We start from the raw sequence: 19163 nt of genomic DNA, 5'->3' as shown, positions 1-19163 counted from the left end.
TTTTAATAAGGTCCTGAGGAGAGAGCCTTTTTTTTCGGCACTGAAGCACAAACCTCCCCTACTTTGGAAACTGTTATGATTAGGGACAGATCTTATCCTTTAGTACCATATACAGGTCAGGCATATTTTTTTTTTTTAATCAAACAGCTGTGGACCTTAAAGAATTTAAGGAATTTGAGAGGGAAAGAGGACAAAGGTTAAGTGGAATCATATTTCTTTCCCCAAAAAAGCAAGGAGGTTTAGGATTACCAGATTTAAAGGGCTCTTACACATAACAAGTAGGAGACTACAAATCAAAGTCAAAAGAAATGATGTTGAAACAGGAGGGGAAGTTCATGAAATGAGGGGAGACAGTAGGATTTTGGATGCTAGCCCTTGAGGAGAACAGTTACAGCTATACAGAATATTATATTTGCAAACTAAACAAATGTATTTTGAGAACCAACCCAACAAAGGAGTGGAGAAAGGAGAGTTTACTAATAGGGACAATTACAAGTAGGGGCATAGAAAATAGGCAAGAGGGATCTGGAATTTATTGGAAAAAAATTAGCAAAGGGAGGGAGAAGTCATATAGTGGAGTGAAACCAAGCAATACATTGGACTGCAGGTTGGAGACTGTCCTTACAGGGATTAATAACTGAGAATAGGCAAGAAGGGGATGGATAGGGCAGTGTTAAACGAGCTCTGTCTGAGTTTTTAGTTGAGTCCTGAAGAGAAGCAGTGGTTAAAAACAAAAGTTATACATAATTTTATGTGCTGTACTATCGACCAGTTAGAAGTGGTTGGGAAATGAAATCAGAAAGGCAGTATACAAAGGAACAATGGGAGGAGATTTGTATGGCTTCCAGTATGCAACAACATCTACAGAAAAATTTCCACAGGTAGATAGTAAATATTAGGGGTGTAATGTAAAAAAGAGGGGCACTCATGAATCTGTTTTTGGAATGTAACTAGTTGGCAGATTTTAAATATTACCTACAGAATACTTTGTCAGAAATGCTGGGGGAGGAAATTATTGTAATTAAAGAAATTATTCTCTTGAGCTGGGTATAGAAAATGAATTGCCTACACATAGTAAGGCCGTACTAAGTCTAAGCAATTACTACAAAATGGGAATCAAAATCTAAACTAACTGTAAATGAATTAAAACTAGGTAAGAGAATTGAAGATGGAATCTTTAGAAAAGGGAAGGAACAAACGGCATAGAAATAAGTGGAATTTGTGGAAGCAATACATGCATAATGATCAGGAGGAGGAAGAGTGTAATTTTCAGGGAAGGTAGGACTTAAGCAGTCCTATATAATGAAGAGAACAAGAACTTAAGAAACCATATGTATAATACGTGAAAAAGAAAAAATGTAACTGTTTGTTTTTTAGGTACTAAGCATCTCATAAGAACTGTCGCCCACAAGCCTACAGGAACATTAGGAACCTGGCTGAGGTTCATCTGGTTCCACTCCTCGTCTTTGGAATACTCCTTCACATAATGGGGGGGGGGGCATCTGAGAGTAATGGCTGCTGTAAGTCAGTAGCTGTGCAGACTAGGACATGACCTCAAAAGTCTTTCTGACCAGGTAAATTCACAGAGCTTGATCCGTTTTGTCTTAAGGTATACTTATTAAAAGCGGCAAATAACATTGCATGTGAAAGTCTTTGTAAGGAATTTATTTCACAAGCACACTTTATACATACCCTAATATCCTAAGGAGAAGAAAAAAAATGTGAAGAACAATAATGTGCTAAAAATTCACAGTGTCCCCAGTGGGGTACTTACCTTCATTATCAGAAGCCTGGGCCAAACTGGCAGACTATAGATATGTAGGATGCGAACGTTAACACGAGACTAGAATGAATGGGTATTGGCTTTTTACAGGTGGACATGCAGTCATCCAAGATTCGTATCATGGGAGTGAATGCAGATGACACAGACGCTAAAAATTGTTCCATGCAAATTAAATTCGTAGACAGTGCTGAAGAGTCAAAGTTGAGCATTCGGGTCTGAGACCCAGTCGACACTGAAGGGGCTAATGTCAAGTGAATTGGATGTGAAACTGTTGGCACCAGAGCTGGGATTGTCAATGGTGCCAAAGGGACAGGACACAGATGGAACTTCCACACTGAAGCCACTGGCGCGGAGGCTGTCACAGGGGAAGGAGCTGAAAGAAACTGGTATTCAGAGAAGTAGTTTTTCTTAGCTGTAATGTATCTGGGTATGTATTAAGCTGAATGAGGTCTGGAATAAAGAAAGCATGGCAACTCTTTCTCTTGGAGGAGTTTATACTAATAGGTTTGACTGGTGGCTTATAGTAACATTACATTGAATGTGAACACTGCGGCAGACTTGTATTTGTGTGATATTTTTTTTTTTTTGTCAGACTGCCATTCAGCCTTTAAGGATTTATTTGTAAGTGGGAAGAGGGCAGTAATTTAAAAAAAATGGAATTCGACAGAGAGAAAAATATCAATATCACTGCACTCTTTAAAAAAAAAAAAAAAAAACCTGTGTCTGTGTCTGACAAGTCCGTTACTGGATGAATTTTATACCATCATGTCCTCCCCGTGGTCGAGTGGCGCTCTAAAGACGTGCGTAGAATGGGCGTGCCTTCGCTGAAGGTTGGGCGTCGAGCTGGCACCTCGGCACCCATAAAAAATTTACTGCCAATCATTAGCGGACCGGAGTTCTGCTGTGGCGACCCCTAACTGGGAATAGCTGAAAGAAGAACAACAGCAGCAACATTTGTGACCTGAAAGAGAAGGTTTGTGTTCATATGGAAATTTGCCAAAGGAGGGAGAAAACAATACTAGAAGTAGTGTGGCAGAGTGTCAAAGTTTTGTTAGCCACAGTGGGAGTTTGTGTGCGTGTAGTGTTAAGAAAGTTCCTTTTGATACAAGAAATTCCACAAGGAAGAAACCATTGGTCTATAAACCACCAGATACTCAGTTTCACTGTGATATACTCTTAGTAATTGTTTGGATTTCCACTGTAGTACTAAAACACAGATCACTTTATTGTATGTTACTGGGACTGGACTACGAAACCACTTGGAAGCAGCAGAAAATAAAGTGGTGTTTGTGTCAGTGAAGTGATAGTTTGCCTATTGGGGTGTTTCTTGTATCTGTTTAGTTTATAAAACACCTATCAATGTATAGGAGATCCTACAGGGAATTGTTGAATGAAGCTAAAACTGTCTAAGGAAAAATGTACTGCATCCATAAGAGTGGAAGGAGGCGCATGCAGACCGTGGTTCACCCATGGTCCATCTGACATGCCCAGTATCTTTCTAAAGTCACCTTGTTGAGACATTTATCCCACTTCATGGATGTGGTTACTGGATCCTGGGAGGCTCACCAGCCCCTATCATGGAAGGGCATACTAGGTCAGCCCCTGACTAAGTGAAGACTGTATTACTTATTCATTAATTACCCAAGGAAATCACCACTATCACTTGCATCAAGGATGAGTCCAGACCTATATTCTAGTGGGGCAAGAGGTCTTCTTGTGCTTTCATTCCAAAGACAGACTCCCCAGTGTTATCTTTCTGTTAGAGATGAGAAGCAGATGTATGGAGTGGAGGCCAGTTAGGAGGTCGAAAAGACTACTTGCCTAATCCCTTCCCATCTTTGACTTTGTGAGATTTGCCATACCTTCTGACAGGAAGACCATATGCATAAATTGTTCATGCTAACTTATTGAAATGTATGCAGTAGTCACAGTGCAAACACTTTTAGGCTTATTGGTGTGGACAGTACATCAACATTCTTGCAGATTTTGCCAGTACAGTGGGCGGCTGCTGCCTCCCTCCCTTTGGATGAGCAAGCTGGCATTAGCTACTCACTGACACTATTTCTGCTTGGTCCTTCCAGCACCTGTGCCATTAGGCATGGGTTGTAATCAGTGTTTTTATCCTTGTAAGCTACCGAACCACAGACTGACTCCATTGAAGATATTAATTTTGAATTATTGGAGCATCTCATGTTAAACTGGTTAATGCACATGATGAAGAACATGCTGAAGGGAGATGTTAAGAGTTGCCTTTGCACAGTAGAAACAACACATATAAAACAATGTAGGCCTTCTCATATGCAAGCACACAGACTAGAAGCAGAAGTTACTCCTGTCCTTGGACTGTGGGATATAGTTGGATTTTGGAATAGCTCACCTTCACTGCCAATTTCCTTGTATACGTTGTCATATTGCACATTATTTGAGCAGGTGACACACAACATTTACTTCCCATGGTGTTGAGTCTGGTGTTAGTGGGTGGGGCCAGTTGATCCTGCAGCCCCCCCCCCAAAACCTCAATCCCTCATGTCAGTGACTTGTGAGCTGCACTTTATACTAGCATGAGGGTGTAGAACTGCTACCACATATGTAACGCTGTGTCCAGTGCAGTGCACCGCTGTGCATCTTGTGCTTGCTAGGCTGTGGTCTACAAGTGACACCCCTTCATTTCTATAGGGTTGCCAGTGTAGTGAACCAAACCAGTTTCCCACCTACAGAATGGGGTATCTAGCGTCAGCCACTCCACTTCAATTTTGACCTGACCTCTCCAGCGTCCGTGTGCTATTGAAATTTGGTTCATTTGGATCAGTGGGCTGATAACCACCAGGATGTTTCTGGGTATTTTTTTGATGAGTATGACAGGAATGGAAGGTGAAGCCTTGTCAGTAATTTATTCTGAAACTTATGGATATGCAGCATGGGTAATCAGCACTGAAAATGCATCCTTCATATCTTGTAAACCACTTTCTCCTTTGGAATAATATATATTCTGGGCACATTCCTTTCAAATTAAACATGCACCTTGAACAGGTTTGCACTGACATTGTAATTCACTAGAATCAAGGCTTGAATGCATTTCACAGTTGATAGGATGTGTACACCATGCTTTTTCTTAGTCTCATTTTCTTGAAAAAATTTTAAACTGTCGTGATTTTACTTTTCTTTTCAGTGATCATCCCAGTGCTGTGGAAGAAGTTGAAAACTGGCTTCCACGGCTTCACTCACTGGTTGTAGGCCCTGGTTTGGGTAGAGAAGATGCAATACTCAAGCATGCTAAGGTATAAAATATATTTACATATGTATTTAGTAGTAGTAGTATGACAATAATGCTGCTCTTGGTGTCTGTATATAGAAAGTTTACTATTCCAAACCTAGTGGTTTTAATTTTTGAAGTGCTGTTTTCTTTATCTGGAATATATTTGTTGTACTGTGTGTTCGTTTTCTTTGCATGCTGTTTAACGCAGAATGCTGTTTTCATTGTCTTAGTATTCCATAGTAAATTGATGCATGGTTCCTCTTTTCAGCTTTCTCTGCCATATGAGAACTTTGCATTAGTAATGTTTTTCTTTAATTTTTGATACTTAATATTTACTTCTGTCCTTCATGCTTTTAAGTTTTTGTCAGCACTTGAAGGAGGCAAATCAAGTAAAAGTCTCAGGAGCCAGTGACATTAAGGATTTTGATGGTGTTTGTAGAAGTAATAGGCAGAGTAACTTAAACCCATATGTTTCAGATGACCTTGGAGACTGTCCTTACTTGCTCATCCTTTGCAGTTTTTGCTGTTGATATTCTTATTCACTTTATCAGCAAAATTGACATAGAGCACAGACCATTCAGCCTGAAATTATTAGTGGTAGAAAAATAGTATAAACATAATGAAAGAAAGAAGGTTGGTTGCATATCTGGAGGAAAACTGAGTTAGTCACAGACAGATGTGTGGCTTAGGGGCATAAGACTTTTCATCAGATAATCCAATTTTTATTAGTGGTTTGGAGGCTGGTGGACATGGCAGGAGTGGCCAGAGTACAGCAGAGGACATCAGCTCACCTTTTCTTTGGTGGGAGAATGATGGTGGTTTGTGTAGACTTCCGATAAGGGCAACAATGGTGATCAGAGTAATAAGGAAGGATCTAAGAGCCCAAATCTTTGAAAGTGGGCCAAAAATGATTAGTTCCATCTTGATTGCTTGATCCTCCAGCGCTGTTATCCGATCCAACAACTCTGATGCAATCTCCCTCAGTACCAACTGCGGTGAAGGCCCTTTCCCCTGTGCTAACCACCCCAAGTCCTTTCCTGTTAAAAGGAGTTCCCTCAGGCAGAACTTTTTCACCCTTCTCCCCCTCCAATCCACAAGTCTTCTTTGGAAGCATCTCCTTCTCCCTGGATCAGAGCTTCTCTGGTTTGGATCCAGTCCTTATTGTTGTTTAGCAGGCAAGCCTCTAATCCTCCATCAGTGCTTTTGTCAGCTCAGTTAACCCATTTTGTTGGAAGTTTAAGACTCGCTGACTTGGAGCAGCTGATGTGGTCTTTCTTACAAGCTCAGATGCAGTTAGGGCTGATCCCGCAGCTTTGGGTCCTCAAATCTAGACTTCAGCTCCATGATGCTGGTTTCTTCCCTGTGACCCTGCTGTTCCAAAGTTATCAGAACCGGTTGCCTTTCTGCCCATAGGGTTGGATCCAGTGGCTTGACCAATTTTGGCTCCTACCCAGGCCTTGGTTTTCTTGACTTTGGCAGTTTCATAGCTGAGCGGACCTCTCAGCCAATACATCGAGATGGGGGGTTTCAGGCTCATTCCTCTCATTTGGTGCCTCTACTGTTGATAGTTTGGCTTTTGTCTTGGTACCTGGACAGGCTGATGTGGCTCTAGAGTCTGATATATCTTTTGGATCTCTGGATCTTAGATGTGTGGGCTCCTGGGTGCCAGCTTCAGTCTCTGCCTTAGATGCTGTATAGAGGATGTACTGCCATCAAGGAAAGAAGTGGTCGGCTGCAACTGGTCTCTCTCCCTCTTTGACATCTGTGCTTGTGGACATGCAGAAGTCTGCTCCAGGGGAGTCCACTCCAGCATCCCTTGTTTTCAAACTGTTAGGGCACATGGTGGCTGCCATCTGCTTAGTTTCCTTGGTTAGATACCATGTGGTGCCTCTGCCACTTGCGGTGCAGTGGTCTTACTTGACTCATCCAATGGAAATTCCCATCATGTTGTCAAAAGAGTATTGAGATCAGATCGGGTGGTGGCTGGGGCTCTCCCCTTCTGACACCGTTTGTCCCCTTCGCCCCACTCCCCGGCACGGTCATGACAGATGCCTCTCTCCCAGGGTAGGGTGGGTTGGGTGCTTCAAAGGGAGGACTGTCCAAGGGATCTAGTCCATTACAGAGGCCAATCTTCACATCAGTGTCTTGGAGATGAGAGCAATCCTCCTTGCATTGCAAGTCTTTCAAGACAGTCTCCATAAGGGTGTGATCTCGGTTCAGGCGGACAGTATATCTGTCTGTTATCTGAATGAACTTGATGAGATCCAGTCTTACTTTGTTGGGATGTCATGAGAGTTTGGCAGTGGGCGGTTTCATTTCAGTGGTTTCTGGTTGCAGCACACATCCTGGGGAAGTCCAGCATTTAACAGACAGTCTGAGCAGGAATCAAGTCTTGGCTTGGAATTTTCAGCGCTGGGGCACTCTGTGTTGTGACCTGTTCACATTCCCATGCAGCACCAAGTGCAGAAACTGTTATGCCTTAGTCCGTCCTCAGAGACAGTCACCCATGGATGCCCTTTATGCTTGATCCCCAGGTCTTCTGTATGTATATCCTTCCATCCGCTTGATGATAAAGTTTCTCCAGAAAGCTGGACATTGCAGAGTGATGGTTATACTTTTTGCTCATTTTGGCCCAATCAGGTGTGGTCCCCCTTTCTTTGGCCTCTTTTGAAGTACTCTCCTTCTGTCCTGGATCCCATTCCAAGTCTGATTTCTCACCCGACGAGCCTGGATCCGTCTGACCTTCAGAGGGTCTATATTAGAAGACCAAAGACTCATTCTTTCGAATGCATCTCTGTTGAACTTAAAAGGCTGAAAATGCAAAATATCGAAGTGGCTGTTAAGTGAATTCTTTCCCTGGGAAAGAATTTGCTTGGCCTCTTCGGTAATTTGCTGTTTTCTGCACTGTAGGGCAGTCTCGGAGTTAGTTTCATAGTTTCATAATTTAGCACTAGGCTATCTGCCCTGGGGCATTTATAAGCCTAACCATAGTGATGTGGCTTTCGCCACCCCATGTAATGGTACAAAAGTGTACAGAATAGATTTAGAATACTGTGCCTCTTGTCTAGTAGTGACACAGTGAAGATCCCCTTACATAATATAATTGGTTTACTGTGCCTCTGTCTAGTAGTGACACAGAGATGACCCCCGGGGTAAACCTACGATCTCCCATCCACTCGTCAAGATTTCTCTTGAAGAGAGTCAGTGAGGGGCTCTGCCTAACATGAACTTGGGATTCTGTTCCAGAGTATGGGAAGCCTCTGAGTTATGAATCTGTCCCTCCAGCATGTCCTATTCATATTTGTGCTGAGGTTTAAATCTTTAGCTCTCGTGGTTCTGATGGATTTGGATTTTTTGAGGTAGAGCATGTCCATCAATTCCTGATTGGTATATTTAAGTAGGATGGGTGTGTAAGCGAAGCCCCCCACTTAATGTAATGTTTGAAATTGATTTTGTTGGAACAGCGATCCCCCCCCCCCCCCAAGGGGAAAAAAATCGCTGTTCTGACACTTGGACATTGTAAATTTTCGCTTGCATAGGGTCAATTAGTCACTGTTCGCTTTTTTATGCGTTCGGTGATTTAATATAAACCCACCTTCAGATGCTCAAGTTAACCACATGGTTTCTCACATTCCCCCGATGGCTACAAATCCCAAGCTTTCAGATAGTGGTGCATATTTTTTCCTCTGCTCAGAAGGTGTCTGTGCATAGAGTATATGCTAATAAGTGGAAACAGTTCGCTCTTTGGACTGACTGTAAAGGTTTAGACCCTTTTTCAGCTCCTTTGGAGGTGTTTCTGGATTTTCTCGCTGACTTGTTTCCCTTAGGATACAGTTACTCTATTGTTAAGGTACAATTGGCAGAGATAATCTGCCATGGGTGGTTCTTAAAATTTCAAAGGCCTTTCTCAAGGGAACATTTTTGCTGCATCTTCAAGTCCAGGATCCTGTTCCCCCATGGGACTTGACTTTTATGCTTCAAGAGAATGCTGGATATCCATTTGCACCTTCTGCTACAGTTGGCTTCAAGTTGTTGTTTTGGAAAACTTTATTCTTAGTGGCTATTACCTCAGCCATGCATGTGTTCGAACTACAGGCCCGATCCTCAGTACCTCTGTATTTGTTTTTTCACAAAGACAGGATGACCTTCAAAATGGATGCTGCTTTTCTCCCAAATCAGACCATTTAGTTGCCTGTTCTTTCATGCATTTTACAGTAAAGGAGAATACTCAATTTAGAACTGCATTGCCTTGATGTCCGTGGACAGTTGAGGTTTTATTTGAACAGAACTAAATCTTTCAGGAAATTTAGTCAATTTGTTTTTTTTTTTTTTCAAAGGCCTGTTTGAGTGTGCCATTATCTACTCTGTCCAAGTGGCTGTCTGATTGTATTTCCTTTGGGTGTAGTTTGAAAGGAAGGCCTTGCATTGTAAACTGAAATGTCATTCTAATAGATCTATGGCTACTTCTACAGCCTTTTTCTCCAGAGCTGATTTGGATGATGTTTGTGCTGCTTTTACTTGGGTGGGTCCTCAAATGTTTGTGTTCAACTACAAATTGGACATTCATTCAAGGTCTAGGACCTCTTTTGGTTCTTCAGTAGTGTGCAGTGTGCTATAGTTATATAGCCATAGTCATAGATAGATAGTTGCTTAGTCATAACTGGTGAGTTAGGAAAAATTTAATTGTAATCTTTTGCTCTGTGTGTGGGTTTGTCTTCTACAAGTAATAGCTGATAGTCAAGGATTTGAAAAATGTACGGAGTGTAGACATACGGTGTCACCACATGGTCTACACTCCTTGTGTGCAGGGCTGGTGCTAGCATTTTGGGGGCCCCCAGCAAGTTTCAAGTTGGGGGCCCTACTCAGGAGAATATCAAGTGTGACCACATTGCTGTCATATCACCTTCCCTGTCAAGGTCATCCAGCACCATTTAACAACCACTATACTGTTATATATTCAGGTGTGCCAAGGTATGCAGTGACTGGCATTTAGTACCAATGTTGTAACTGTACCACAACAAGGTTTTCACCCACAGGTGCACGCACACACACTGACTGGCATTTAGTACCAGTGTTACATTATGATAAACCCCTTTACTAAAGCAAGGTTTTCACTCACAGGTGCATGCACACACACACTGACTGGCATTTAGTACCAATGTTACATTATGGCAAACCCCCTGTACCACAGCAAGGTAACCACTCAGGTACACACACACACACACACACACACACACACACACACACACACTGATTTCATACTCCTCAACTGCCGAGATTTTCACAGAATGTCTGTTCCTTAAAATTTATTGTTTTCTGGATTTTTTTTTTTATGGCAAATCATTGAGGGTTGAATTCACTAAATAATGACAGGCATTTGAGTTTGACTTCATATCCTTCAGAAAATGCATGTTAACACCTTTTATTCTGTCAACTTTTTAAGTTTATAAGAGCAATATTTAAAAATTTTCCTGATTTTTGGGGCTGTTCCCTTATTGTCTTTGGCTTTATCCAGATTTTTTGTGCCATGAGATTGAGAGCTATGACTAACTGGCACTTAGTAGCAATGCAGTTACATTACAACAAGCCTCTGTCCTGCATTAAAGTAGCCAGTCCCACAGAGGTACATAAAGACACCCACACTGACTCCCCACACACAGCACTGACACAAGACAAAGACAGCAATGCAACAAGGCTGAAGAGAGATACTCACACAGACTCTCTCTCTCTCTCTCTCTCTCACACACAGGACAGAGGCACACCAAGACAGACAGATCTTGCACACAGGACAGACGCCCACACAAGATAAGGACAGCATTATAGCAAGACTGAACAGAGACATAAGACAGACAGCTACACATTCTTGCACACAGGACAGACACACATGATAAAGACACAGGACAGACACACCTGATAAAGACAGCAGTACAGCAAGACTGAACATTAACATCCACACAGACTCTGACACACAAGACAGAGTCACCCACCCCCACGGGACAGACACAAGACCAGGACAAAACTACTGCAAGACTGAACAGAAACCCACACAAGATGAAGGCAGCACTACCACAAAACAAAACTGAGATGCCACTCCCAAACACAAGACGATGACAGCAATACAGCAAGACTAAAACACACAAGAATCATTAGATAAACTGACCCCATCACACAAGACAGACATACATACTGAAATGCAGAACAGTCGCACTGCAGAGGTACACAAGACAGCTATGGGACAGACATAGAAAAGAGTACAGATGCACAAGACATACAAGGGAAAGCCATGGGGATTATGGAGCCTGAGGCAGATGACTCAAACCCAAAGAAAAGCACAACAGAGCCATTTGGATTACTAAGTCTGACACAGGCAGGTTCAAACCCGGAGAGAAACCGGTGAAGTGAAGACCACCAGTGTGTCATTAGTCTTCAATGGGCAGTTAGCTCCTCAGCTTTTCTGATTGCTACCACTTTTAGTGCCATTAGCAATCTGTTCTTCCTGTACTATTGTCCTAGCCTCATGACAAGTCCTGCCACTCCCAAATGTCCTAGCCTCACAACTAGTCCTAACGCTCCAACTGTCCTGGCCTCAGGGCAAGTCCTGCTGCTCCTAGCTGCCTTTGCCTCAAATCCTGCTAGTTTCATCCTCCTCATGGTCCTACCTGCTGGAGTAAGCAAAAAATCAGTGAACACACAGCATACTATGCAAGCCACACTGAGGTGCTGCATGAAATTTACTGCCTTACAGCTTTATAAAAGATTACTGGAAAGGAAATATGAGCACATGCCTAGAGTTTTATTTATTTATTTATTTTATTTTACATTTGTTGACTGGGTTAGTCTAACTGGATATATGTCCATTTTCAGTAGAGGCCCGGGGAGATGAGCTCTGAGGAAGCACAAATATAATAACATATACAAGATTAATTTCATGTTAAACATTGCTAGAAAAAAAGACAAGGAATAATCTCAGTGGTTGTTTGTTCTTAGTGTAGTGCTAAGTAAAAAACACTTAATTAACACAGATGTAGTTGCAATATAACATGTAAAGGATAGCAGCTGAGTTAGATAAGTTATTAGTAAGCGGGTTGGCATAAAGAAGGACAACAAAAGTATGAGCTGCAATATGCAGAATATGTGTTAAAAACAGGTTTAATTAAAGAAGTTATGAGGAGATAGTAAGAAAAGATCTAGAAAGGAATAAGTTTGTTGTTACTAAGAAAAGGAATAATAATGTAGAAAAGAGGAGCGTAGGTAGATCCAAGGAAGAAAGGTAATAGATCAGTCAGGTTTAGTGCAAGGGTATAACCAGTGTGTTCTGAGAAAAAGTTTCAGTTTGTTTTTGAAGAGTGATATTGAGGGAACAGAGGAAAGTTCAGTAGGAAGAAGGTTCCAGGATTTTCCAGCAGTACTACAGAAAAGAGTCTCCAGCCCTATTGTTAGATTTACAAATATTTACCAGAAGTCTTTGCGATGAACGTAAGGTCTTAAGATTGTTCTAGGGGACAATGAAGGTAGATAGTATTGGGGTATTAGTAGGATGGCAAAGGGTTTTGTGGGCAATGGTAAGTTGGTGGAATTTAAGCTGATTTTGTAATTCAAGCCATCCTAGTTGCTTTAGGTTAGTACAGTGGTGGGTTCTGAAAGGGTTTCCTGTGGCAAATCTGGCTATGCTATTGTAGGCACTTTCCATTTTATTAAGGTTGATTTTAGAGAGGTTAGTGTATATGGGTGAGGCATAGAGGAGAGTAGAAATTAGGTGAGTATGAGCAATAGTTATTCTTGCTGGTTACTGTAGCGTTCTTAAACACCACTATCTTTCTAGTTGCCTTCCCCTTATGTTAATTTGACCATGTATCTAATTTCCTCTCTGTTTTTACTGGCTTGTTTGAGTAAGCACAAAATTATCATTTTGTGAAATCACTCCCCTTCAACTATTTAAATTTATTGGACTGTATTACATAGCACCAGAATACAAAAGTGACCACCCCCTTTCAGTCTATCTTGCTGTTTTAAAAAGTGATTTTTCGACAGGTAAAACTTAACTTACCTACTTTCACATCTAACTCCTCTAGTTCACACTGCAGTGTTTAGGATAAACCATTTTTTTTCATTGCACCTTTAAGCATCCCTGTGACTAGCACTTGCTTTAAAACCTACTGGAAAGCACTAGGAAATCTTAAACTGATACAAGCACTCAACTCCCCTTGTTAATAACGAGAAATTAATCATAGGCACTAAACAGCCTATAATTGCAAAGTACCTTGCTAAGGTAAGGGAAAACAGCTCTTTTACTTTACAAAAAAGCACCAAACCAGGCATGTCCAAGGGACAGCTTCCAGTGATTTCTCCTGTCCACCCGTTGAATCTGGGGATACTGGGGCAATGCAGCAATTGCCTCATGTACACAGACAACCCTCTCCTCCTACCACCCAACACTACAGCCTGCGAGAGATGCCCTTACATAGTCAAACTGGAAGCAAAGCTCTCTCCACCCAAGAAGAAGGTTAACACCCACACTACATCTTAAGCAACACATAGCCCTTCTAAACCCACTCTACCAACACCCACCCACACATAGCAACACTAAACCCACATATGTGGAGACCCTTAACAGTAACCTGCCCAAGCAACAAGGACCTCCTAAGCTGAAACGCAAACAAACACCAGTCACAGCCAAAGTGTCACATAGCTCACAACACCAGTGTGCCACCCAACAACAGCTCCTAAGGCAAGACAGTGTACCCAACACTTTAGTCATAGGTGACTCTATAGTCAGGCACACTGATGTGCCACTCACCAAGTTGAACAAGAAGAAAATTACAGTCAGCTGCCTGTCTGGTTCCAGGATCCGCCGCATAATGCATGTACTCAAGTCACTCCACAAGTACAGATATGACTCTGTCATTGTCCATGTTGGAGTGAATAACTTGAGACGTACCTTCTTGGACTACGCAAAAAGAGACATGAAAGACCTCTCGGATCATGTGGCCCAGGCAGGTATGACACTAGCCCTGAGTAGCATCCTGCCTTCGCCCAGAATGATACCACAGTATAAGGACAAAATGATTGGCTTCAACAATTGGCTAAGCTTCTGATGTCATTCAAAGGGGATCCAGTAACTGTCTTCCTGGGACGACATGATTGACAGACCACGATGCTTTGCCAGAGATGGTCTGCAGCTGTCTCCCCTGGGATTCAGGTTACTGGCTAAGGCTCTTGCCACCCCTATAGTGCCTTTTTTAGGAAAAGTTCAAAGGACAAAACCACCACTGTAACATGTACAAGCATGCAAAATCTGATGGTAATGCTACTCAATGCTAGAAGTCTAAACCTCAAAATGCACTCACTCGAGGCACTCCTAAAAATGGAGAACATCGATATCTGTGCAGTAACTGAGACCTGGTTGAAGGCATCAGAGAGCACCTCTGCAATACCAGGCTACAACTCTTGCCACACTTTTTGGCCACCAAACCAGGACCGAAACTCTAAAGGTAGAGGAGTGTCCATATTCACCAAGGATATTCACAACACCAGGCTAGTTGCACAACACAATGCATCTGAAATTCTCTAGGTGCAACTAACACTAGGTAAGACTGCAGTCCAAATTGTAGCTTGCTACAGATCCCCCACCATGCCCTAAGATTCTCACTACACCTTTCTAAACATACTGGAAAACATTATGATACAACCAAACACCAGAATACTGGGTGATTTCAACTACCCTGCCATTAACTGGGAAAATTACTTGTCTACCAACACCTTTACCCAATGGTTCTTGGAATTCATAAATTCCAACACCCTGGATAAACTAATCCTTAGTCCCACCAGGGTCTCCAGTATCATAGACCTGGTCATTACCAACATGGGAAATTGTTGCTCCACACATGGTCACCCCCTCTTTCGTCAGGTCTGACCATAAGCTAATTACCCTTGACATCCACATCCCACCCCCACCCCCCAGTAAGGAAACATTTGTAATAAAAACTTCTCCAAAGCCAAATTAATGCTACTCAAGTCAGAAGTGACAAACTTCATGACACCCATGCAGATGGGAACCGAAAGTTCGACTGCTGAATCCTACACTAAGGCACTTGTACGAGCACATCCACTCGTACATGAATCATGCCATCCCCAATAGAACCATGACACTCTACTCCAAAAAAAGGAAGTCAGTCTGGTGGTCCCTTGCCATAAACAAACTTTACAAAAGGAAAAAACTGTTGCAGAAAAGGGAAAATCCCAGGATGCAAAAAAACCCTTACCAGCCTCAGTAAGAAGCTGAGATCCCTCATAAAATCCTCCAAAGCTAGTTACGAAAATAAAATTGCCAAAGATTCCAAAGACAACCACAAGGCATTCTATAGCTATGTCAAGAGTCTAAATGGCAATGCTCAGATCTGCTCTGAGCTACAACAGAATGGCGTTAAATATACTGATCACAAGGATATTGCCAATATCCTGGCAGATCGATTCAGTGCAAATTTCACCCCCCTCTCACCTCCTAAATGGTCCATCTCAATACCAAAAGATTGCCAAATTCCGGTAATAACGTCCACACTGGTAAAAAAAACGCACTCTCCAAAGCTAAGAATACAGCATCCATGAGACCAGACGACATCCCAGCCTGTGTACTACATGAACTACAAAATGAACTGGCAAGTCACCCAAGTGTCATGTTTAATCATAGCCTCACCTCAGACTTCATGCCCATTGAGTGGCGCACAGCTACAGTTATCCCACTCCACAAGGGGGATCCACCTTGGATCCCAGGAACTACTGCCCCATCAGTCTGACGAGCCTGATCTGCAAGGCCATGGAACGTATTGTCATGAAACTTAAACAAAGACACTGGCAACCTTCAAACACTGGACCCCATGCAGTTTGGGTTAGTGAAGGGCCTGTCTTGTCTCCTGAACCTGATTGACTTATTCAGATTGGTCTCCAGAGCCGTGGACAAGTGTATGGTGGTCCACAGCCTATCTGGACCTCGCCAAGGCCTTCGACACCATCCCCCACTCTGGAATCATAGATAAACTTACTAAGGTGGGCATTAATCCCTATGTTACTTGATGGGTTGCCAACTGGCTTACTGGCAGAACCCACACTGTAAATGTAGCCAACTCCAGCTCCAGACAAGTGGAGTACCTCAGGGTTCAGTCCTGGGACCACTCTTGTTTGGCATCTACTTCTCTGAAATACAGGCCAACACTCTGGGACTCTGGCTTACAAAGTTCACAGTTGACTGCAAACTGGTAGCCATTACTGAATCACCAAATGGTGTGGATATTCTACAAAAGGCCCTTACAGAAACAGATGCTTGGTGCCAGAGCCATGGGCTCAAGCTCAATGCCAAGAAATGTGTAGTTATCCCCTTTGGGAAAAAAACATGTACCCGTGAATTACCACATAGGTGGCAGTACACTAAACACCGAAAGTGTGATAAGAGACTTGGGGACACAGGTGGACAGTGGTCTCACCTTTGATAACCACATTGCAACAGCAGTCAGGAAATCCTATGTGGCACACCTCATCACTAAGGGCTTTTCATTGAGAAAAAAGGAAGTCATTGTCGTCCCACTGTATCGCCTCCTCATTAGACCTGAGAATAGATACAACGCCCGCTTGGTATGTACCTCTCAGGATCTAAACCTCATCATCACAATGAACAAAACATGCTGGAGGTCAGAGATCTATCTGCATATCCCAGTCAGAGATTCTTGCAGAAAATGTCTACGTTTCAAGGCAGGATCTGTGCATTATCAGTTGTCTGCACTTTCCTTTGGCTTATCCACTGCTCCCAGAGTTTTCACAAATTGCCTGGCTTCAGCCATTGCTTTTTGCAGACAAGGAAATATTCAAATTTACCCTTACTTGGACGACTGCCTGATTCAGGCAGACAATCAGGAAAAGCTGATACAGCACCTGACATTTGTAAAGAACCTACTAACCTCACTGGGGTACACTATCAATGGAAAGAAATCCAAACTAGTCCCCAGTCAAAAAATTGTATTCCTTGGAGCAAGCCTGAACACAGCATCCCAGATGGCATTTCTGACTCCAGAAAAACAAGCCTATCTGACAGGCTACTTCTCTCAACTGGCCACCAGAACCTAGTTATCCACAAGGAAAATCCTGCAAGCTCTAGGGTTCATGGCCTCCTGCACTCTACTAATTCCATATGCCAGACTGCATATGAGGAAACTATAGTGGTACTTAAAAAGCCTTTGTTGCCAACATTTTCAGGACCTGGAAACTAGACCCTAACCACAGATGCATCGGACTATGCCTGGGGTACTCATCTGGACAGCAGGTGAATTCAGGGCCACTGGAGCCCAAACCAAATTCATCTGCACATCAACCAAAAAGAGATGCTAGCTGTTCAGCAAGCTCTGACAGCTTTCAGATCCTTGCTCTCTCCGAGGCCTCTACTAATCAAAACCAACAATACCACAGTAATGTGATACATCAACAAGCAGGGGGGAACCCACTCTTACCCACTCTGCAGGCTAGCCATGACCCTTTGGAACATGGCCTCAGCCATGCATATTCACTTGCAAGCTCAATTCCTGCCAGGCAACCAAAACTCTCTAGCAGACAACTTGAGCAAAAATCTCCTAGACCCACAAGACTGGTAATTAAACCACAACACCTTCAGCCTTGTGACCCAAAAGTGGGGTACCCCGAAGATGGACCTATTTGCCTCCCCCTACAACCACCAGCTCAGCTAATTCTGCACCAGGGTGAACCTCACAGCAAGGCCTGGAAAGTGGATGCCTTATTCTTCCAGTGGGCAAACCTCAGTCTATGCATTCCCTCTTCTTCCTCTTCTTACCAGGGTATTACTCAAGATAAGGGAGGAAAGATCAAGGGCAATCCTGATTGCCCCAGACTGGCCACACCAATACTGATACCCACTACTGTGCAGTCATTCCCCGCTGCCTCCATGACACCTCCCCAGATTTCAACTCTCCTGACTCAGCAGGAGGGAGAGTTCTTGCATCCACAGTTGCAGACCCTGAACCTAGCAGCCTGGCTTATTCCTTGACTTTTCCTCCAGTGGCCAGCGTAAGTAAACAGGTCCTGGATGTCATACGTGAAGCCAGACAACCCAGTACTAGAAAATCCTATGCTGACAAATGGAAAAGGTATTGTTCCTGGATGCAGACTAAAGAAGCTGACCCAGCACACCCTCCTTACCTCTCATCCTACCAGAACTAGTCCACAGGGGCCTATCCTTCTCTTCTATTAAAATCCATGCCTCTGCCATTTCTGCACATTACAGCGCTGAGCCACCACTCTTCCCACACCCTGTCATCAAACTGTTCCTGAGAGAGGCTAACAACTTAAGGCCACCAAGAAGATCCCCTACCCATGCTTCGGACCTTAACTTTGTGTTGGAAAAGCTCACCCCCCCCTTTGAGACTGCAGCTTCAGCAGAGTTAAAATTCCTTGTTTGGAAAACAACCTTGCTTCTGGCCATCACTTCAGCTAGAAGAGTGTCTGAGCTACAAGCACTTACGGCTGTGAAACCTTTCAGCATTTTTCATGCTGACAGAGTCTCCCTCAGGACTAACCCAACTTTCATGCCTAAAGTGGTGTCCAGTGTGGCTCTCAACCAATCTGTTCATTTGCCCACCTTTTTCCCTAAACCTCAAAATAAGGAAGATAGGATCCTTCACACTTTAGATGTGCGCAGACAGCTCAGATTCTACCTGGATAGGACTAAGCCCTTTAGGAAATCTGACCAGTTACTAGTCAGCTTTGCACCAGGAGCAGAAGGCAAACCCATATCAAAACAAGCTATCTACAAATGGATAGCGCACTGCATCAATTTCTGTTACAAACACCTTAGGAAACCACCCCCACAGGGGGTCAGAACACGTTCTACTAGGGCAACGTCAACCTCTACAGCCTTTCTCAGGGGGGTCCCTACCAGGGACATCCTGGAAGCTGCAACATTGAATTCTGTTAATACCTTCAAGCATTGCCACCTATCTTTTCAAAATTCAGGGCAGGCTTCGCAGCCGTAGTCTGCAGGATATACTAGCCAGCCCCATCTCTTCTTGACTGCCTCCACCCATTCTTCAGCTTTGGGAATCAACCCAAGTGTGATGACTGCAACAG

At 43.1% G+C, this 19163-nt stretch overlaps 1 protein-coding gene across 2 annotated transcripts in view; it reads left to right on the top strand.

Moving 5' to 3' along the window:
- NAXD (NAD(P)HX dehydratase) overlaps positions 1–19163 on the top strand; it is an 870139-nt gene that overhangs the window by 445574 nt on the left and 405402 nt on the right. For both annotated transcript variants that reach the window (XM_044072663.1, XM_044072662.1), the window contains exon 5: positions 4953–5061. In XM_044072663.1, the coding sequence (XP_043928598.1) occupies positions 4953–5061 (109 nt within the window). The remainder of the gene's footprint in view (positions 1–4952; positions 5062–19163) is intronic.

The sequence above is a fragment of the Protopterus annectens genome, chromosome 5.part0, assembly GCF_019279795.1.
Source record: "Protopterus annectens isolate FY-2018-M chromosome 5.part0, PAN1.0, whole genome shotgun sequence".
Taxonomy (NCBI): Eukaryota; Metazoa; Chordata; order Ceratodontiformes; family Protopteridae; genus Protopterus; species Protopterus annectens.
The sequence above is the reverse complement of the archived record's forward strand: the minus strand, read 5'-3'. Positions and strand labels throughout refer to the sequence as shown.